Source organism: Platichthys flesus, chromosome 14 (assembly GCF_949316205.1).
Source record: "Platichthys flesus chromosome 14, fPlaFle2.1, whole genome shotgun sequence".
Classification (NCBI taxonomy): Eukaryota; Metazoa; Chordata; class Actinopteri; order Pleuronectiformes; family Pleuronectidae; genus Platichthys; species Platichthys flesus.
This window is the reverse complement of record NC_084958.1, coordinates 13,827,242-13,849,602: the sequence shown is the minus strand read 5'-3', so window position 1 is coordinate 13,849,602 and position 22,361 is coordinate 13,827,242. Positions and strand designations below refer to the sequence as shown.

The window sequence follows — 22,361 nt, the reverse complement described above, 5'->3', positions numbered from 1 at the left end:
ATTAGCGGTCAGTGAAGTGTCTAATGTGACTATTTTTCACAGTGGCCAACACTGCCCATGATTAGCATAATTAGCAGAGGCAAGCCTATACATATGGAAATAGAAAGTGCCTAAATGCCAACCCTGGTGGAAATTTATGTGTGGTGGCTAACACCACTGGCACATCTGAATAGAATGTAAGTGAAAACTCATTTTTCATGTTGTTTTGTACAGTTTTTTAAGGTGTGATCTCAGGGCTCATGTTTGGAACTGCTGGATTTAAACCGATTTATCATTTTTGTTTTATTGTGTTCATACGTTGATACATTTTTATTTCTGTCTTTGAGGACTGATTAACAGATACAGTGAAATGTAAACAAACACACACACACACACACACACACTAACACATATGCAAACATTGTATTTCTATAGGTGAGATAGCAACATGCCAGTTTCTCTTCCTTGCCCCCAGCCTCACCCTCCCACAGCCAACTTCGGCATTGTTTTACTGGCTGGGAAAGTTTGGGTCCATTTACTTTTGTTGCGAAAAAAGACCAAAAAACCGTTCCCTCTTATTTTATTCTGCTGTTAGTTGGGAAAACATCTGAAAGAAATTGAAGGGGTGAATGACAAAAGGGTCTGCATTCAGTCTGAAGCTGCTGTACTGAGGGATTGTATGGAGGGGAACGGCCCATCTGCTGGGGGGTGCCCTGGCAAGGGAATGCCACACAGGGCCGGACTGAGGACCCAAAGTGGGGCACAGTCGTGATTCTGGTGGGTCCACGTGTGACAAAAGGAGCAGGAGGTTTTAATGTGATGCTGGGTGCCAGGCCAAGAGAATGAAATTCTCAAGGGCCTCAATTTAAAAACACTGTGAAAAAACCAATGATGTATGGGTAATGGCAGTGAGGGCGTAGCGTTCTAGTTTATTTTTTTCCTACATTGTTGCTGCTTCATGGTGGTCAGAACCCTTTTTTCCCCTCTTGAATCTATCTTTTATCAAAGGGGGTTCTGGGTGAAAATTGGCTGTACATGTCTTCTCATGTTGTCATGCTTTGTGAAGCAGGAGCAGATCATTTCCTACGCATGATGTACCAGGTAACAGCATACATGTCACTTATAGCCCTCTTCGTCTTGGGTCTTCCTCCATAGCAGCGTGGGGCCTTTCAGAGGGCCCCTAATCCAGCTAATCTACCACACTGAACTTTGAAGGTGGCTCGGCCTGACCTATCATGGCCTGGAACTGGGACCAGGCCTGTAAGCCACAAAGAGAGAAGGGAATAAAAACACTGTGTTTTAAAGGTGGTCTTGGCTTCGTCCTGGAAGCCAGATGTGAAAAGCCACAGATATTTCACTGAGTTAGGGGATTCTGGCTGTTTGGGTATGGGTCAGGTAGGGAGGAAATGACTGAGGTCGATGGAGACAGGGTCCAATGTTTACACCGGTCCACCCACACAGGCACACACACGCATTGATGCAAACATTGTTTTTTTACACCGCAAAGCCATGAAACCATGTCAGGGCTTGTTATGACAGTTTTTGCCCAATATTCACTTTCCTAAAGTTGTGACTGTTGTGAAAATTCTTATATTGGCAAAGCTTGTAAATCAATTCATATGTTTTCATCCGACAGAGTCAAGTTGTTTGCAAAAATCTTTGATCGGAGGTGGTCAACTTCCCGAAAACCATTTAACGACAGAGCTCATGATGTGATTTAGACAGTTGTGATAATTTATTTATTCGTTTATTTATTTATTTTTGGATCTGGACTAATATTTCACGTTTCGTAATTGCTAGTGGAATGAAATTACCAGCCGCTGGAGTGTTAAAGCTCCGCACTCAAAGGCGCTTTCTTCACAGGGTGGGAACATTTCCGGGAACTGTCTCTTTAAGGCTGTGCTGCAGAGCCTGGGCTGAGTGAGGGTGGAAGTGGGGGAGGTTGAAGAAGAGTGACAAAGAGAAATAAAGTGAGAAAGAAGGAGGAAAATAAGAGGAAAATTGAGGGGTTAGAACGACCTAAAAAAGCAGATGAGAAAAGAAAAGGACAAGGTCCCCGTCTGGAGCCGGAGCCGAGTTGACTGAGAGCTGAAGTGAGCAGAGTAGCTGCGGAGCTCAGAGTTGGGTGGTTGGGGCCGGACTGGGGGTTGAGGAGAGAAGGCGAGAAAGAGTGAGGGAGAAGAGAGAGGACAGGCTGCCTGGGTGGTCCAGATGGGAGGAACGAGACACAAATAGCTATAATTTACTTCAGGAGGCCTGTAATTACAGAGCCAGAGTCTCTCCGAGCCACCCAGTTCCTGTTGGGATCAAAACCCCACACTGCAGAGGTTAACATACGAAATGTCAAAAAAGGTTTAACAGATGTCACCGAGGTCCACGGGCGGAAAGAGTTCCATTTTGAAGTAGCCCTTTTTTGATTAGGAATCTGTGTGGCGAGGAAACTGTAGCAGGGAATCACACGTCCATTCGCTGCTGCCTCATCACCTCATACATGTCCCTGACGGTGTGAAAATACTCCTTTTTGAAAAACTGCAGTTTCTAAACCACAATAAAAAGTCGTCAGGAAATTACTTATCCTATATCTTTTTGTAGTAGCTCCCTTTAAAATAAAGCTTTATAACTACCTCTCGACTTAGGACCAGATGTTTATACCCAACAAGAACATGTCCCATTTTGAGGTATTTTCTTTTGGGATGGGGGGGTGAGGCGCCCATGACTGCAAATAAACGAGGTGACCTGATATTCTCCTGCTCCTGCGTAGGTAATTAAAGCCTTGAAAGTAAAGCCTAGAAGTATTGGGAGTGTGTCTCCGAGGCCCTGAGTTTCTAACCTGATCTCACACTTTTCACGGCGTGGGCTGAATAGTTTGTTTTTCTTTTCTCCCCATCAATTATAGGAGCCTGCTCTAGGTTTGGGGAGGTACAGAGAGCGTGACTGAGAGAGGGAAAGAAAGAGGGAGACAGAGAGAGAGAGAGAGACAGGGAGAGAGAGACAGAGACAAGGGGATATAGATGGTGTTAAGGGGAATAGAGAAATAAATGCTAAATGGGGGTAAAGCCTGCAGTATCGAGTGCAGCGCAGTGAAAGTGAGTAAAAGAGTGACGAGAGTTACAATTAAGAAGGAGGTACCCCCCCAGGCTCCCCCACTTCCTCCGATTTTCCTCCCGCTCTCTCTATGGCATGTCATGTAGTGGGAAAGCGAGAGGGGCAGACGGGCCCTCTGTGATCCAGCGCGGCATGTTTCATGTCCACTTGGCACAGGCACAGATCCCCCCGGCTGGCAAACTCTTTTCAGGGCAACCTCCTGTAATTAGGGGGCTGGAGTCTACCACACAGCACAATATAGCTCGCTCTCTCTCTCTCTCTCTCTCTCTCTCTCTCTCTCTCTCTCTCTCTCTCTCTCTCTCTCTCTCTCTCTCTCTCTCTTTCTCTTTCTCTCTCTCGCTCTCTCTCTCTTTCTCTGTGTTTTTGTGATATCCTCTCTCTTTCCTGTTCATCACCACTTCTGACACTCTTATCTCTTGTCATGTCATTCACAACTTCTCCTCTCCTCTCCTCTCCTCTCCTTGTTTATTTACTAGTGGAATGAAATTCCTCTCCTCTCCTCTCCTCATCTCACGTCCTCAAAGATGGACACCGGATATTATTAAAAGACGGAAACGTTGTTCATCCTTTGCTCGTCCTTAACCTTTTCATCGTATTCCTATACCCTCCGTATCTGGTGCCCTGGGCGGAGTGGTGGTGGGGTTTTACAGGGGCATCAGCAGGCTGGTTTTCCTAACAGGGCACATCTGTTCTACAGAATGGGCCAATGAGAAGCTGTATTACTCATTTCTCTTGGCCAGATGCTGGCTTGTGTGAAGTGCCTTCAAAACCAATACTGGCGCGGGCCAAGGGCGTTGGTCGAAATTTGTGTGTGTTCTTGTTATAAATGTTTGTGCACGCAAGACACTTTGATACATGAACCAAATGCGTGTATTTGTGCATTTGAAGTAATATGTGCTAATGTATACAGCATTAATCAAGCTATCTTTGGTGTTAATGAAGTCTTCGTTCTTTGTCTTCTAGCTGGCAGTCGGGTGAGTACAGAGCTTCGCTACACCAAGGAGAAGCAGGGAGAGGAGTCAGTGTTTACCTCACAGATGCTCATCCAGACCCCCAAAGAAGAGGGCACCAGTATTCTTACCCAGGAGGCCTTGCTGGTCCACATGGAGGCTGCTGTGTCTGCTAGCAAGGTCCAGGTGTCGCTGTTTGGAAAGTAAGCAGACCTCGGATATGTCACGGAATTTTTTTTTTTCTTAGGTTAGGGATTGTCACTAAAAAACTAAGAAATTTCCTTTCTTCCAGATCATGGGATCTTAACAAAATATGCTATAAATCAGGAGTTCCTATTATTGAAAATGTCATGATTGAAAGGGTGAGTTGACAAAGTAACAAGTTATTATGAACATTCCTTTTTTTCAGATTTGTGATTTTAACTCGTGTTTTTTTCCTATATCCTGATTCCAGATGATTGACAAGCTATTTCCCTGTATGATAATCACCCCATTGGACTGTTTTTGGGAAGGGGCCAAACTACAGGGAGGCTCCGCCTATTTACCGTAAGTCTCAGAATATTTCACACACTTTTTTCTTATTTTGTCATATTACAGATTCATCGAAACTCTAGGCCTTTTCTGTCATTGCTTCCATCTGACTTGCGCTGCGGACTGGAGCTTTTGGAGGGGTCCATAACTTTTAACACATGCTAGATGGAGACATACAGTTGGGCTTTCAGTAGTCTGTCAGTGGGTGTTGTGACTGACAGCGGCGGTCAGTAATAGAGTTCTTTTAAGGCCTAGAGAGGGACTGGATGGAGGGTGGGGGGGGGGGTGTCCTGAAAGAGAAATTCAAAGAGGGGGAGAGTGAGGGAGAGATGGAGCGAGAGAGAGGGGAGATGACTGCAGCGGCAACTGGATGGTGGGTTGGTAGAACGGAGGGCGGAGAGGCGGTGGTGGTGGTGGTGGTGGTAGCAGGGGAGCCCTTTGGGTCAGACAATGGTAAGCATTCTTTCAGTTTACGAGTGAGTGTCCGTCAGTGCAGGGGCCCCGTAGGAGGGAGGGGGGGGCAGGCTTTGTCAGCTCACGGCTAACACTCGGCATTCTCATGGTAATGCCCCGGGCTCCCAGCTCCCAAGTTGTCCAACAAATAAAATGGGCAGCATTCAAGTCTCAAGTCCCCCGAGAAGACAGAGAGAGGCTACAAGACAGTTAACAGCAGAGACGGGGCGTATTTGGGCATTTGTGGATTCAAGTTTTTTTTCTTTCTCCTTTTTTGGGGTTTGTGAAGTTCTCCTGAGAAATAGAGTCACTGAAAGAGTTTTTTTTAAGCTGTGATATTTCAATTGAGACCCTGGTTAATAGAGGATAGTTTAGATCATAGCAGATGTTTCCCTGCAAACAGAATATTTGTTTAGGTTTCTGTCCAGAGCTGAAAACAGTGTGTTGCATGACAAGCCAGCGAGTTCAGAAACAAATAAGTTTCCCATTCTTTGCATCTCCCAGTTGGCTTTTGTGAGACCGAGAAGGGATAAGGGTTTCTTTGATGATTCACATGTCCTCCAAGTATTCCTGTAAATAACACTAAAGTGCTCCACATCTGTTGTTATTCCTTATTTGTTTGTAACTCTGTTTTTTCACGTACGGCTGAGGCGAACTTGTGGTCACTGAGGCCGGTGGCTTCCGCTTCCCGTTCAGCCCTGGTTTTAAAGACAAAATAAAAGGGAAAAATAAAAAGGAGTGAGGATGGAGAGAGGAAGATGGGAAAGAGTGCGAACAAAGAGCAGCAATCGATGAAAAAACAAAAGGGCCCTGGCCCGGTTCACTCAAGCAAAGAGTAGCTGATAAAGGGATGCTGGTATGTGAGAATAGGAGAGGAGCTCTCTTCATGAACCATTAAGCCCTGAGCGGAGATGTCTTTCACTCCATCTCAAATGCAGAATCTTGAATCCTCGCTGTTTTCAAAGCATAATATCGCTCTGTCTTTTATGGAATATTATACTAAATATTGTGTAACTTTGAGTAGCATTGTCAAACAGAAGAGCATTGATTCCTCTTCTGATAAAAGCAAAAAGCAAATAGACTTTTAATGAAAATAATTTGTATAGATGGCAGTACAGAGGAAGGTGATGGATGTATCCTATGAAGAGGGAGAGCAGGTGTAACAGGTTCCTTGTCAGTGAACATCATTTTCTTCCTCTCTCATCCCTCACCTATTTCCCAGTTCAGCCTCTCCCCTTCCCTCCCTCCTTATCAAGATGTTTGCGAGGCAGAGGTAATTGTTATGACTCGGTGCAGGACAGAGAGGAATGGAAGCGAGCAGGCAGCCACCCTGCCTTTTCCCTGGGCATTGTGGCAGCGTGAAACAGGATAATAAACGCTATTTTATCCTGTATATGCAGTTAGCCTCTTGCGCGGCCCAGAGTAGAGAGAAGTAAAATCAACTGAAGTTTTTTTTTTTTTTTTGCTAGAATTGAACTTTAGCAGGGATGCAAAGGCCCTTAGCCTCACAGGCTACGTGTGGTGGAGGTTCTTCTTAAACAGTCTTGTGATCTTCAGGTTATCATTTCCTAAATTTGTCTCTGCTCTCCAGGGGTATGCCGGACATCCAGTGGATGAATCTTGATCCTGTCAAGCTGATGGAGGAGCTCAGTCAGTTCACTTCACTGGAAGGATTTAAGGAGATGTTGGACAAAGCCCAGGTGAATTACAATGACAAATTTCATAAATGAAAGACTCATGAACAATTACTGCTAACTCATCTACATGCATACCTTTTTCCCCATACTGAGATTTGTGTAATGTTCTTTAATTCTGCAGGTGGGCCATGCCTACATGAACAGGTCTTGTCTGGACCCCTCAGACCCCGACTGCCCTCTTAGTGCCCCCAACAAAGACAGAGGAGAGGTAAGCCCACACAAAAGACCGCAGCTTCAGTCATCACATATACAAAGTAGCTGTGGCACAACAGAAACTCATAACATATCTCTTGTGTTTTTTTCTGTCTGTCCCCCTGCTCTCCTTCCATTCAGAGTCCTGACATTGCCAGGCGTCTCCAGGGTGGTTGCCATGGTTTCAGCCGGAAGTTCATGCACTGGCAGGAGGAGCTGATCCTCGGTGGGCTGGTCAAAAGCAGCCAGGACACTTTGCTGAGGTGTGTGTTTATTAATGCGTGTAAAGATCAGAGCCCGATGCTTCAGGTGGTTTAACACAGAAGCTATAAATTTCCTCTTGTCATTGGTAGATGTAATAGTAAGAGAGTCGGGGGGGGGGTTATGTATGTGTGTGATCAATACCAGCTGAGCAGGCAGCCAGACCGCCCATCAGCTTGTGAGCGGCTGCGACTGGAATCTGTGTAACCCCTAATAACCCAACAGACTCATGCTAGGAATGCCTCGTACGCACAGGGATCGGTTTCCTCCATGACCCCGGTCCAGGATAGGCCAATTAAAGATGATTGACAGCCACATATAGCCCCCCCACCCTGCTACACATTTGTTGTGTAAGTGGCCAAAGAGGAAGACGAATTAGAAGTAGAAAAGTCTCTTGATAAGAGACCAATACAAATGTTGTGGCAATATTGGGTCAGAGCCCAGATCACGACCCACATGGGCCCAAAAAGTCTTTGGAGCCACATTTACTCTTGGATTTGATTTATGATCATTTCTTTCATTGGCCGTGCCAGTGCCAAGAAAACCTGAGGACATCTGGGATCACAGCCTGGAGATCGGTAGACAGACACTCTAGATAACACCTGCTTTTGGCTGTTTACATTGGCAGACAGGCAGGCAGACAAATCCTAGACGAAACGGCACCTGCCTTTTGCCATTCGCACGGGGGTGCACTCCGGCTATAGTGAGGTTCAAACAGTCAAACGGGATGGTTTTTAATGCGCTTATTGGGACATGGATGATGCAATAGAGGTTTCACAAATCTCTCGATGTGCCCTGAGCTCACGTTTTTTGGTGTTTTGCAGTGCGGAGGCCCTCCAGACCATGTTCCTGTTGATGAGTCCGAAGCAGCTGTACGAGCACTTTAAAGACGACTACGAGATCCACGACATCAACTGGAATGAAGATAAGGCCACTGCCATCCTCGAGTCCTGGCAGAGGAAGTTTGTGGAGGTGCGTACACGTACACACACATTTCATGTACATTCAAATGCACACGGCACCACAAAGAAATAGACAGAGGATGAGAAAAGTAAGGAGGCATTTCCTTGTCTCAATGCGGTCTTGTTTTGCTTTGGCTCACACACACATGCACACACACACATACACACACACACACACACATTCATTCATTCTCTCTGCAGTGTCTGAATTCCATCAGTCTTCAGCTCCCTTGTAAAGCGAATCACAGGGCAGTAGGTATGTGCATACATGTGTGTGTGGGTGGGGGGTAGGTCAATCATCCCTCTCTGTCAGAGCCCTAGTTATAGGAACAAGCTGTTGCTGTGATAGCTGACACCCACCATGGTGAGGGTAAGGAGGGACGCAGGGGGGAGGTAGGTGAGGGACATGGAATGGAGGAAGTGGAAACAAACCTGAACTGAGAGAGACACCGTGCCTCTTTCTCCCGCGTTACAAAAAAGAGAGTGAGCGAGCGGCGATGAAACGATAGCAATTGGTCGACTCATGGCACAGGACGTGGAGAGTGCCTTAGCCCGCCGAGCCATGCTATCCATCCCTTTCACCTTTGACCTCACAACCTCTGGCATCTGTGCTCATTACTCCTCAGTTGTCACACACACACACGCATGCTATCCCCGGAAGACACACACACACACACACACACACACAAAACACACACAAACACACTTTCGCACTCATTTCACACATGTGCACATTTCAAAGAGACAGGGGGGGCTTTTTTCTGTTTGGGGTTATTGGAGAGGCTTGGTTGTGGTGGGCTGTGGAGGAAGTTGTGTATCGTCCTGTGAACAGAGCTAATTCTCAGATTCTAGTTCATTTTTTAATGAAAGACATTTGTATCCCCCCCAGGTTGTCCATCAGAGCATCCCAACTAACTCCAGCCAGTCAATCCACGCTTTCTCCACCACCACCCTCAACGACATCATGAAATCCTTCTCTGATGTCAGCGTCATCAGGGTGGCTGGAGGATACTTGCTCATGGTGAGCATAATATCTGATTTAGGTTGAGTTCAATTTAAGATATTTAAAATTATGATTATACCTAATGTGGACGTCTTCTCTCCAGCTCGCCTATGCCTGCGTGACCATGCTGAGGTGGGACTGTGCTAAGTCCCAGGGGGCCGTGGGGCTGGCCGGTGTGCTGCTGGTGGCCCTGTCAGTGGCCGCGGGGCTGGGACTGTGCTCCCTGCTTGGCCTCTCCTTCAACGCCGCCACCACACAGGTACGCCAGAAAGGACACTTCAATTTGTTCTCTCGCATTTCTTGTTTTTCTTCGTGATATCAGATTTTAATGCCACACACTACAAATGTTCATTCTCACCCTTTTGTTTTTCTTCCTAGGTGCTTCCCTTCCTGGCACTAGGGATCGGTGTGGATGACATGTTTCTGTTGGCTCACTCGTTCACAGAAACTGGAACTTGCATCCCATTCAAGGTACCTTGAAGAGTCTCCTCTCCTGTCCTTTCATCTCTTCTCCTCTAGTGTCCTATCCTCTCCTCAACTCACAACTCCTCCCATCTCACTTTTTTGTCTTTTTTTTTTACAGGACCGGACGGGCGACTGTTTACGTCGCACCGGCACCAGCGTCGCTCTGACTTCCATAAACAACATGATTGCATTCTTCATGGCTGCGCTCGTACCCATCCCTGCCTTGCGAGCTTTCTCCTTGCAGGTACGTTTTGCACACACACATACACACTCGCACAGACATAAACAGATGTACACAATCACACACCGAGAGGCCGGGGGCTCCTTTGAAAATGAAAGAGATAATTTAAGAGAGGTGACATTTATTCAAAGTAAGGGAAAGCCTTTGTTGCCCCATTTTTATTGCTGCTGCCACTACGGGGCCAACTTTTTTTGTGTGTGTGCCTCTGTGTGTGTGTCTGTACGTGTGCATAAATGTGTGTGTGTGTTTGTGTGTGTACATGTGTGTAATGTGGAATAATCAGAGCAAAAAGAGTGATGAAGAGACAGAAGCAGAACAAGAGGGAGAGGGAGAGGGAGGACTGGATCAGTATATCACTGGCCCCTTCAAGTTGGTTTGCTCTGATCTGTGACTAACTGTGGGTGGTCCGAAACACACAAGCACACACAAATACCCGCACGTAGACAGATACACACACTGGAAACCACAGCCAGTTAGAATGTCAGCTTCAGGGGCTGGAGTGAATGGGGAGGTGGCGGTGAAGGGCGATGGTTTTGCTCAGACTTGCAACATATATATATTCATACATATATATATACCCCCCCCCCCCTCCTCCTCCTCCTCCTCCTGCTTCTTTCTATCATTCTTTCTAGTAGTTCTTTCTTTCTGGCTCTCTTTTCTTTTGTTCTCTCTCTCTCTCCCTCTCCCCTCCTGGCTTGCTTAGTATTCCTGTCTGGTGATTTAGAGTCTTTTCTTTGCTTTCTGGGCTTAAAAAAACAGGAGCCCTGACTCTCCTCAGCTGAATCAGAGTGCCAGTAATTTCCACATACTGTTCTCCGCCTCTTCTCACTTGGTTTTTCTCTCTGTATTTCTCTCCCTAGGCGGCCATCGTTGTTGTGTTTAACTTCGCCATGGTGCTGCTCATCTTCCCCGCCATCCTGAGCTTGGACCTCCACCGACGCGAGGACAAGCGTTTGGACGTCCTCTGCTGCTTGTACAGCCCCGGCTCCAACCGAGTCATCCACCTCTCCCCGCACGAGCTGTCGGACGCCGGGGAGCAGCCGCACACGCCCACGGCGGCAACGACGCACACGCACCAGTACACTGCTGGGTCCACGATCACGACCAGCACCCAGATCACCACCACAGTGCAGGCGTTCACTCAGTGTGACGCAGCAGGACAGCATATTGTTACAATTCTACCGCCTACCTCACAGATCTCCACTAGCCCAACTTCCATCATCATCTGCCCCACCTCCCAGGCTTCAGGTAAATAAAGTTATATGAAGCTTGTTTTTTTTTTTGTCAAAATCTTTTTGGGCAAAAACACTAATAATGATATTTTGTTTTTCCTTCTTCTAGCCACATCTTCCCCAACCACCTCTGTGCCTGACCCCTATGGCTCCCAGCTCTTCAACCCTACCTCCAGCTCCACCCGGGACCTCCTCGCCCAGGTGAAAGACTCCAAATCGGGAAAAAAGTGCGTCCCACTCCCTTTCCTAAACTGGAACCTGTCCAGCTTTGCCAGGGATAAATACGCCCCTCTGCTCCTCAATCCGAAAAGCAAAGCCATTGTGGTGGTCCTCTTCCTGGGTCTCCTGGGCCTCAGCTTGTACGGGACAACAATGGTGCACGACGGCCTCTACCTGACTGACATTGTGCCACGCGACACCAAGGAGTATGATTTCATTGACGCCCAGTTCAAGTACTTCTCCTTCTACAACATGTACCTTGTCACCATGGATGGATTTGACTACGCCCGGTCGCAGCGGCTGCTGATCCAGCTGCACAACGCTTTTAACTCTGTTAGATGCGTGGTCAGAGACAGCGACGGCAAACTGCCCCGCATGTGGCTGCACTACTTCCAGGACTGGCTCAGAGGTAAGATTTCAAGAGGAATAATGTTATTTTTTGAATGAGTCATGCAATAATTCTTTCCCCTGAGGGTTTTTGAAAATGATATCAGAAACTGGTGGAGGTTTTTACAGGTGTGCTTTTTTAAGGACAGGAGTGATTGAGTGTGTGTGTCTGTATGTGTGTTCCTATGTGTGTGTTCCTATGTGTGTGTTTGCAAAGGGTGAGTGAAAGTTCAGAGTTCAGTCATGCTGCGTACACCTGGGCTAAGGGGTGGTGCAGTAGATGGGTTAGGGTCGTAGGTTATCTTTGCATGGCTTTGTGTGTGTGTGTGTGTGTGTGTGTGTGTGTGTGTGTGTGTGTGCGCGTTGTGTGTGTGCGTGCGCGTGTGTGTCCTCAGGCTCAGACCTGTCAGAGGCCCAGTGAGGAGGAAGTAATCGCTAACAGGTTGATCAGAGCCAGCTTAGGAGAAAGAGAGATGGAAAAAAGAAACTTGATATTCCATGTTGTCAACCTCACTTCCCTCATTGTGATCATACAAATCATAATATTTCTAAATGACACCCATAATGAATCCTTCTTTTGTTCTACCTCACACATAGGTCTACAGATGTCTTTTGATGCTGACTGGCAGGCAGGCAGGATTACGGCTGACAGCTATCGCAATGGCACGGAGGACGGAGCTCTGGCGTACAAACTCCTCATCCAGACTGGCTCCAAGAAGGAGCCTTTTAACTACAGCCAGGTATGTCCAAGAGCTTCAAAGACCCAAACAAATCCTGAAAACAGAGTCCACGTGTCCTTTCTGGGGCACAGGGTGTGTGGCATTGTAGATAATAATAGTATAAGCTGTGTTATTAACAATTCAGTTTGACAAATACTCAAATACAAATCATTTTTCTCTAGCTGGTGTCCCGTCGGCTGGTAGACGCTGAGGGTCTGATCCCGGCAGAGGTGTTTTACATTTACCTGACCGTTTGGGTCAGTAACGATCCTCTGGGCTACGCTGCCTCCCAGGCCAACTTCTACCCCCATCCCAGAGAGTGGATTCACGACAAGTACGACACTACAGGGGAGAATCTGCGCAGTAAGTGTCTTATCTTTATAAAAGTGTGGATTGGACATGCCTGACTCGCTTGTGGTACGAACATGACCTCTAATGTCCTTCTCTCCTTCAGTCCCAGCTGCAGAGGCCCTCGAGTTTGCCCAGTTCCCCTTCTACCTGAACGGCCTTCGCCAGGCTAGCGACTTTGTTGAGGCCATAGAGAGCGTGCGGGCCATCTGTGACGAGTTCAGCCGCAAGGGCGTGTTCAACTACCCTAACGGATACCCCTTCCTGTTCTGGGAGCAGTACATTGGCCTCAGACACTGGTTCCTCCTTGCAATCAGTGTGGTTCTAGCCTGCACCTTCCTGGTCTGTGCGATCCTCCTGCTCAACCCCTGGACTGCCGGCATCATTGTAAGCCAACAATCTCTTCATCACGTCCTACTCTTCCTCATCCTTACCACTGTTTTCCCCTCCGGCCTATTTCTGTCTCACCTTGTCCCTCTCATCCTACGTCAACAACATCATTACCCCCTTCCTCCCGCTTCTCTTCCTCTCACTTCTTCTCACCCTTCTCTGCACAGCTCAATAATGCTGTCTAGGGGGCCCCTTTTTCTCTGTGGAGGGCCACTACGCACGCACACACACACAGGGACCTTTGTCATTCTAATGTAAGTTGGGCTGGCCTTAGAAAAGGAAATGCAAAGGAGCAAGAAAAGGCTTTGCCCTCCTGAAGCCTCCACTTCCAACTCCCTCACAGCTTTTGTCAGAGAGAGAGGGAGAGGCTTGGGGACGGGACAGATCTTCCCAGTTGCGACCTTGGCCTGCTCAACCCATCCATCAGGGATATGTGGATTTGTGTATGTGTGTGAGAAAAAGAGGGAGATGATCTGAGTGTGCAGTGTTTGGAAAGCATTTCACACACAAGCTGGTGGGACCGGTGATCCAAAAGGGCCCCCCAGACTCGCACACATACACAAATCCACATATCCCTGGCCAGTGGGGGTGCCGAAGTGTAGCACAACAACAGTGCCAGTTTCAGTTGGAATGTGTTTAATTTAAGTAGCGGGCCCTCAGCAGCACTGATTGAGACAGCAACTCTACCCAGTCTCCTCAAGACACAGCGACACGCATGTATGGTTTCCAAGCTTCAGCCTGCCAGTAAAGGTTTCACCCAGCCCGTATGTGGTCGAGCAGTAAAACAGCTTTTATCATTTCCAATTTAACCGTGCCCCGGCACAAAGCTCCCGCTGGGATCAAAAGCTCCTTTTGGCCGGGAACTGTTTTTCCTCCTTGTTTTTGAAGACTTGTTTGTATCATGGTTTACAGTAACATCACCCATTTACTGCTAAGACAAACTGAAGTACTGATGTGGCATTAAAATGTCGGAAACAATCAAATAAGCATCGCAGACTGCTATCATGTGAAAAACAAGATAGTTGCCCACAGGTGGGTAATTTCAAGCCATATGGTTGTGATCCTGAGCAAAGGGTCAAAGATTGTGTACGGACAAATCTGCAAACGACATTAAGTTTAATTATTTACGTGCTTATATATTTTTTCACTTACTTGCTAGTGACAGTTTGTCAAGGATCGGACATCGGCTCACATCCTTTCCCTCTCTTCTTCTCAGGTGTTTATCTTGGCCATGATGACGGTGGAGCTGTTCGGCATCATGGGTCTGATTGGCATCAAGCTCAGCGCCATCCCCGTGGTCATCCTGATCGCTTCTGTGGGCATCGGAGTGGAGTTCACTGTTCACATTGCACTGGTGAGTCAACTCATACACATGGATTCACAATTAGAGGCACTGAATGTAATTTCTCTCTGTGCTAGGATTTAGCTTAACCAATTTCATAAACGCAATATGCTGCATTTTGCAAACATTTTAGTCGTTTTAAAGTGCAATGCACAGACTCCTGTGGCTTCATGCCTGTAATGGAAAGTGATTAAGGTGAAATAAGTGTGATCAAAGATTTTCTAGGGAAACTTTTGGCTTCCTGGTTCACGCTGGCAGCTCTCGAGCACAGTGTAGTCTTGTAGTGTAGCGTAGCAATCCCCAACACAACCAAAGGCAGGAATCCTGAAGTGTGCCAAGCTTTGCCGCAAACACAACTTTTTGAGATTTCCAACTCATCCAACCTCTCTCTCTCTCTCTATCTCCGCCCCAGGGCTTCCTGACAGCGATTGGCAACCGAAACAAACGCTCGGAGGTGGCTCTGGAGCACATGTTTGCCCCGGTGGTCGACGGAGCCATCTCCACGCTGCTCGGCGTTCTCATGCTGGCAGGGTCCGAGTTTGACTTCATTATGAGGTGAGATGCTTTGTGTTTACATATGTTTGCGTGTGTGTGTGTGTAGCTATGTGGCTATGTCTGCATTTGACAAGTGCAGACTTTGTGCTGTGTGTGTGAGAGTGACGTTGCTCCCTTTGGTCGCAGTGGTGTCTTCACCCTCCTCAGCCCCATATGTTGCCTTAACAAGAAGCAGTGTTTTGGTTTCACACTTCTGGTGTGTGTGAGTGTGTGGAGCCAGTTGTCTAGCCTCTCTCGGAGACGGATAGAAGCCTTGTGGGGGGTCAGGGGTGCTTGCAGGTGGAAATTTTATACCCCTATTTATGCGCACATGCACACACACGCAAACACACACACACACACACACACACACACACACACACACACACACACACACACACACACAGTGACAAAACATGCACCTGGTCCTGTCACTCAGGGCACACACTACCATCTCCCTAGCCTCGGAGCACAACAAATGGGGAAAACATCAAGGGTGTGTAGCAGCTGCTCGTAAACATGGAAGTGTTCTGCTACCCACTGGGTGGTGTCTCTCTCTCTCTCTCTCTCTCTCTCTCTCTCTCTCTCTCTCTCTCTCTCTCTCTCTCTCTCTCTCTCTCTCTCTCTCTCTCTTTCTCTCTCTCTCTCTCGCTCATTCTCACTGATTCTCTCCCTCAAAAACACACAAGGGAATCTGTAAAATTCCTGTCATCCATTTGGCATTCTCTCCCTCCATGTGTTAGGTGCCATAATAAAAAGTGGAGCTAAATTTGAACTGGTCAGCCAGTCAGTTGTGTGTAGGCCACCAACAGACTTTGCTCCCCACTATGCGTGTGTGTGTTAACGCGGGCATGCAAGTTTAAAATGTGTGTATATGTATATGTGTGTGGGTGTGTTTTCTACCACCGTTTCATGGTCAGAGTGGAAAAAAGACGAATATCTCGATGTTTTTCAGCCGAACGTGGTCTCAGCCCAAACCCGAAACCACAACCTTAGGCTCACAGACTGCAGCAGGCTTCCGCGACATAAAAAGCAAACATTTTCTGGAGAAACAGACTAGAGGCAGAGAGAGGAGGAGAAGTACTCCGAGGATGGCTTTCTTTGTAAGGATATGAGGTCCTGGTGGTTGGGTAGCTGGAGGTTAGATTAATGCATCCGCCACTGTGGTGGATTGAAGAGATAAACATTGAGAACTGATAGGAAACTGGATTAGGATTAAGGGAGTCATAAACTGCATTTTCAGCCTCTACATTTTCTGCTTTTCTTCCATAGAAAAGGTCATTTTTAGAGGATGCGGTGAGGGGGAGACAGAGGGGTCTAGTATCTCTGTTGGAGGTCTTGTTTAGTTGTAGCTGTAGCTGTGAACGGGTGAATGGGGCAAGCCAGGGCTGGCTAGCTAGGGAGTAGCATAAATATACTGCTGTAAACATCTCCTGGCCTTGTAATGCACTGAATAAACAGCAAGCCTAATTCAGCTCTGCTCAGAGTCCGCTCTCACACACACACACACACACACAAACACACACTTCTTAGCATGCATGCACACACATGCGGGCCACATATGCACACACACACCCACACAAGGAAAAATGCACACACATTTACGGTCTCTTTCGCACACACACACAAGTCCCCAGGCTCTGAAAACGAATGGAAAAGATTACTGTTTATATAAACAACAGAATTCCTAACAGTGAGACGCTGTTGGAGGTCCCACCAAAGTCTCACTCTCCATCTTTCTGTCTCACTCCGTTCTCGTCATTTAAAAATGTCTCCCTGAATTTAGTTTTCGAAATCATGCCCAACATGTGAGCCATCGACTTTTTCCTGAAGAGCGTCCTAATTAGAACGGTACTAGTCATCTGTTCAGAAGAGAGAAGCGTGTTTTCAGAACACTCTGCAGCTATTATCCCCGTCCTTGTTTGCTTTTTTTTTTTTTTTTTTTCATTCCATCAATCACTTATTTCTTTCCTCCCTCTTTCTTTTTACCTCTTTAAGTCTGGCTGGTGGTTAGCATCTCTGTGTGTCTCTCTCTTCCTCTGCTTTCTGTTAGTCTTTAAGTGGAGTCCTCTCTAATTTTCTTGGGGAGCTCTTTCTTGTGGCCTGCCTCCACCCCTGGCCTCCCCAGAGCTCAGCTGAGATGCACGCACACACAGACACGAAAAAACTCATATGCATAGAGTGTGAGCGAAAAAGAGAGTGAGAGAATGTATTGTAGAAGCAGCAGTGGAAGCATCAAAGCATGTTTCAGTTGGACTGAGCAGGGAATCAGATGTAACCCCCCCCCGCCCTCTGCCTTTGATACACAAATACTGGGCTTTCCCTGACTTCTTCCCCTGAGCTGCTTCCCTTCCTCATGTGCCAACTATGTGTGTGTTTGGAATCGCACACATATGTGTGTTGTCGTCCATGTAAAACATCCCAACACCATGGCCTCTTCCCATTTTTTGTCACAGTAAAGGACAATTTGCACTATTGCACAAATTAAAGATGTATGTCAAATATTAAATGTTTTCTTTGGAATGCATTAGCCTATAGCCTGCTTCAGAATTAGCAGCTGCTAGCAGCTCAAAGCTATCTCACTGTACCTCACCTTCTAAAATGAGAGTTTACAAGATGCTACTATCTAGTATAATCTGACTTCGGCTCTAACTTCCCTCATCTCTCTCTGTTCCAGGTACTTCTTTGCTGTGTTGGTCATCCTGACAGTGCTGGGCATGCTGAACGGCCTAGTTCTCCTGCCGGTCCTCCTTTCCATGATGGGGCCGCCATCTGAAGTCACTCTAGTCGACAATGCCATCCGGTTGCCCACACCCTCCCCCGAGCCCCAACTCCCGCCACCCATAACCCACCACGGATACTACACGGGCCACCACAACCCGCGGTCGCCCCGTCAGCAAGCGTTTTCAGAGTCATCGGACTCCGAGTATTACTCTGAGATGACCACCACGTCAGGGATCGGGGAGGAGGATTATAAGTACTGCGAGCGGAGCACATACATGGAATCACACGTCAACGTTCCACCTCCTACGTCTCATATACTGCTGGAAGCCAGCAAGAACCCCAGCTTCCCCAAGCTCACGGTAAGCTACAAAACCACGCTGATAAGATATGAAACTCCTCCTGTGTGATGAAATGATTTTTAGATAAATGTGTTTTTCTCAAAGTAAATTATAAAAATGTTTATTTTTTGCAGGTGGTGAAGCCGTTCAAAGAAAATGCATCTGGGAGGATAGAACCATTAAATGAATCTTCGTACAATGCACAGTCACCTCTCAGCTCCCAGGTCACGTGCTGGGACGGAAACAAGCGGGAGCAGCAACCGGGCCTCCAGAAGCCCCAGGCTCAGCCCGGCCAACATTTACCCAGCGACAGAGCTTACTTCCCTGGGCGGACTTGTCATAGTGGACCCAGGCCTCATAACGGCAAAGGGCCTCAGCCAAACAGGACTAAAGGGCCAAGCTATAACAATAGCACCTCCAACCTGCCGTTGCAACAAGGCTTGACTGGGGGTCCCATTACTATGGTGACAGCCACAGCCTCTGTGACGGTGGCCGTGCATCCGAACTTGCCGGGGGCGGCGTATCATGGCTACATGCATGAAGGTTTTGACACTGAAAGCGAGTCAGACTGTTTCGAGGCTGCTAAGAGGACTTGCCGTGACAAAACAAACTTTTCTTCATATAAGAGAAACTCTATAGAGATCCAGGACTTGGAAGAAACACAGACACAGCATCAGCTCTGCAAGACACAAGGTGAGTCAACCTCAGCTCACCCCGACTTGTGATCCTGAGAAATGTGCCACATGAAGCCTTTTCGACGGGAGCCGTCTTTTCTCCGAGCGATGTCTAACTCTGTTCTCTCTCCTGTGTTTGTCTGCTGCAGGTGGGTTGAGGATCCAGGTGGCCAAAGATTGCTAGACTCTCTCACACACACACTGTGCCTTCAGCTTCTTCAAGCCCCTGGCTGCCTCCCGGAGCACCTTGACCCCCACGGGGGCGCCACGCTGCGTCTCCAACTCTCAACTGTACATAGACTTCAAAAAGCAACAACAACAACAAAAGATTTATTTCAAGGACATATTAAGAAACAAATGACTTGTTTTAAGAATTATATAAATCTATGAGTATATATTTTAATACTAAAAAAGAGCTATTTAAAGGAGTACTGTATAACTTGGGTATACTCTTGTGTAAAAGATCAGATGTAAAAGATTATTTTTTGGGGGGGGTGTGGGGGGGCAGTTGATTTCCCCCCTCCCCCCATAGTGTATAGAATAAGAAATGTGCTATATGTAAAAAGTGTCCACAGAAAGTGAGATGTTATTAAGATATTAGGCTATTGAACATACATGGTCAGTGTTTTATTTGTATTGTTATGTTTTGTTTTTTTGCTGCTACACAATAATTGTAAGTGATTTGCCTTAAAAAAATGCAGTATCCCCCCCCCCCCCTCGTCTCCCTCCCTCTTACGTCAGTATACTTAGAGATTCTGCTTCTGACACACTCTCTTGTATTTTAGATATACATATTCTTATTGCAGTGTAATAAGAGCAGAGAATTACACTGTTTCCTAAACAGCAGTAACCACCGTGCCTTCAGTAAAATCCCCCCTGTCCTTGCTAAATCACAGCGTCCAGCTAAGTATTATGTTCTCGCTTTCGTGTGAATATCATCTGTTTCGTCCAGACGAAGAGTAGATTGATGTTTGTCAGTTATCACATTATGTGTCCACGTCTGGGAATATCTTTTTATGTGATCATTCTGTCGACACACTGGCAGGGTCACTTCTAATTCATGTATCAATTTTCATGTTGAGTCTGGCAATGTCCTCAGTTCTCCGCAGTTTTAAACTACTTGAAGGAGCTATGATAAGATTATACTTGTTTTCTCTACTGCAGTTTTTGTAAGCTCCACAGCGGTCGAAGTTCACATTTGTCACTTTGAGACAAACATGTTTCTCGCCTCCTCATTTTTATTTTGAAAGGGAATTAGAAAAATCAGAATGCAAAGGGAGTGATTTTATTTGTTTTCCACCTTTTTCTTTTCTTTTGTCTTTGCTGGCTGCTTTCGGGTTGTAACACGTTCATGCTGTTGTGACCCAGTGCAATTATCGCATTGTGTAAATAGGCTCATTCTTGAATTGTAATGCTTCCGCCTGCTCCGACTCACTTTCTAATGTCTCCCTCTGCTTGTTCATACAAACCTCACATGTGCCACGCTCTTTCTTTCTTTTGGTTCTTAGGATTTATCGTTTAATTTAAGATTCTGTCGTTGTTCGTTCAGTATTGGTCTCATCACTGCCAGGTTCAATTGCAGGGAAAAACTTTGCCAATCATTTATTTTTTCTTTCATGTCATTTTTTGTTTTTACAGTGGCAGCTTTGGTTTCTTTTGTAAAAACAGAAGAAGAGTTCAGTAGCTACTCATCAGAAACGGGCGAAGCACCATTTGTCATTTCGATCAGACGGGAGGTGTTGTCAGACAGTGTGTGGGGGGGGGGGGGGGGGGGGCGGGGGAGCTCCTGCATCAGTTTGTAGTTTATTTGAACAACAAAAAACTGTTAATGTCATGCCATATAAATTATTTATATTAAAAATTTATTTTTGTAGTTTGTACAGATGTTAGTATTTAGACTGAAGTTATATTTTTAAAGAGTAAATATATATTATATATAAATATATCTATTTGTTGCCGAGTTTGTTGTTTTTGTTGTTTCGTTTGCATTTTTTTTGTTTTGATTTGGGGAGATTATGGGAGGGAGGGGTTGACAACACTTTAGAGCAGAGGCCTTTTCTTTTTTCTTTTTGTTTTATGTGGAGCGAAGGGTTGGAGGACCATGAAAGAGAAGGTGTGTAGGATTGTGTCACTGTTACACCTTGTTTCTAAGTTTTCTTTCTTCCGGCCCTTCCTTCTCATTGTCATTTTTTTTTTTATGTTCTTGTCCATGTCTAAAACACTGTGACTTCTGAAAACTATGCTCAAGAAAACCCTTAAGTGACCGTTATGTTCCCTCACCTGCTATAGAAATTTAACTAACAAAATAAATTGAATGAAAACAAAGTGTTTAAAGGTGTCGTTGCCGGTCTTTTGTGGTGTGTTTGTCTGTAACTCTGCAAAGAGAAAAGGGTCAATACTGTTATCACAAATGCAGGTGTCCTAAACCTGACTGTGTTTGCTGGTTAAATACACTCTGTAAATATTATAGGCCTACTCCATCATCATGGTGCATTGTTGAGGGGTCAACCAAAGGTTTGGTGTCAGTAAAATACAATTTTAAACCCCAAATCATCCAGTTATCTAAGTCATTTTAGTTTGCATGACTTAGATAACTGGATCATTTTCAGCAGTAAACGGCTGAAAATTGTAAAATAAATGCCAACGTGAGGACTTTTCTTTTTAAATGAATCAAATAAAAGGAAGATTAAAAGCATTAATGCTGCTTAAACCTTTATTGATTCCATATCAACATTTCAGCCTCATGACTGTTCACGTCTCCAGAAATAGGTCTTGTGTGTACAGTCAGGAGAGTGTGTAATAAGATCACAACTCAGAGTCAATTTAAAGCCCCAAAAAGCCATTAGCCCTGTTCCTTGTGTTTCATGAGAAACTGGTTTCACTGACCTGAGGACTGCTTGGCACAGATCATGATAAATAATTAAGATAGAAAACTTGTTGCAATGTATTCTTTATCCTTGTTTTTAATTATCTCATCGAACGCTTTCATATGTTGAAAGGAATAATAAATAATAATAAGCTATATTAATGACCCACTTTTCTCAACAGCACTACAATGTGCAATATAAAAGGCAATCTGTTGATCTAAGATGCTGCTCCGGCTCGTACTGAGTTAGGAGATCCTTGATATACAGAGAGGGCTCGTATATAAGCCCTGAACATCAACAATTACATTTTTTAAAGCTATTTTTAATGATCAGGAAACGGATTTCAGGATTTGGGTGCTAGTGTCATGTAAACCAGTTGCCTGAAAAAATGTATGTCAACGTCCGTTTGTTAGAATGTGTATTTATAACCAGGCACATTCTGCTGTGTGTCCTTTCTTACTGAATGAGTCTGTTTGAAACGTTTCCACTTCACGAACAATGACTCGAAGCTGAGAAGCACTGAAGTGGAGCAGTGAACCACCTGGAAAGTGCCTGGGATCACTGGCTCTCTGGATCATTGTTGTGACTTGTCTGTCTAAATTTCTGCCCATGCACACACACACACACACACACACATGCACACACAGGCCCACCTGTGTAGATGAAAGGTAGATGCTGTAAATTCCTCCGCTTTCCACACAACAGCTCCTCGTTTGTCAGCTCAAGGAACACAGTCAATGTCTGAATC

At 46.0% G+C, this 22,361-nt stretch overlaps 1 protein-coding gene across 1 annotated transcript in view; it reads left to right on the top strand.

The window, feature by feature from the left end:
* The window catches only part of ptch2 (patched 2), a 25,420-nt gene extending 4,924 nt beyond the window's left edge, over positions 1–20,496 (top strand). Inside the window, exons 3-23 of the mRNA XM_062405222.1 lie at positions 4,048–4,237; positions 4,327–4,396; positions 4,489–4,580; positions 6,610–6,718; positions 6,837–6,923; positions 7,049–7,170; positions 7,993–8,140; positions 9,020–9,151; positions 9,237–9,392; positions 9,512–9,604; positions 9,717–9,842; positions 10,700–11,087; positions 11,181–11,699; positions 12,275–12,417; positions 12,579–12,759; positions 12,851–13,131; positions 14,351–14,488; positions 14,889–15,031; positions 17,688–18,093; positions 18,207–18,765; positions 18,896–20,496. Coding sequence (XP_062261206.1) covers positions 4,048–4,237; positions 4,327–4,396; positions 4,489–4,580; positions 6,610–6,718; positions 6,837–6,923; positions 7,049–7,170; positions 7,993–8,140; positions 9,020–9,151; positions 9,237–9,392; positions 9,512–9,604; positions 9,717–9,842; positions 10,700–11,087; positions 11,181–11,699; positions 12,275–12,417; positions 12,579–12,759; positions 12,851–13,131; positions 14,351–14,488; positions 14,889–15,031; positions 17,688–18,093; positions 18,207–18,765; positions 18,896–18,930 — 4,118 coding nt within the window. The 3' untranslated portion in view covers positions 18,931–20,496. The remainder of the gene's footprint in view (positions 1–4,047; positions 4,238–4,326; positions 4,397–4,488; positions 4,581–6,609; positions 6,719–6,836; positions 6,924–7,048; positions 7,171–7,992; positions 8,141–9,019; positions 9,152–9,236; positions 9,393–9,511; positions 9,605–9,716; positions 9,843–10,699; positions 11,088–11,180; positions 11,700–12,274; positions 12,418–12,578; positions 12,760–12,850; positions 13,132–14,350; positions 14,489–14,888; positions 15,032–17,687; positions 18,094–18,206; positions 18,766–18,895) is intronic.
* Positions 20,497–22,361: the final 1,865 nt, after the last annotated feature.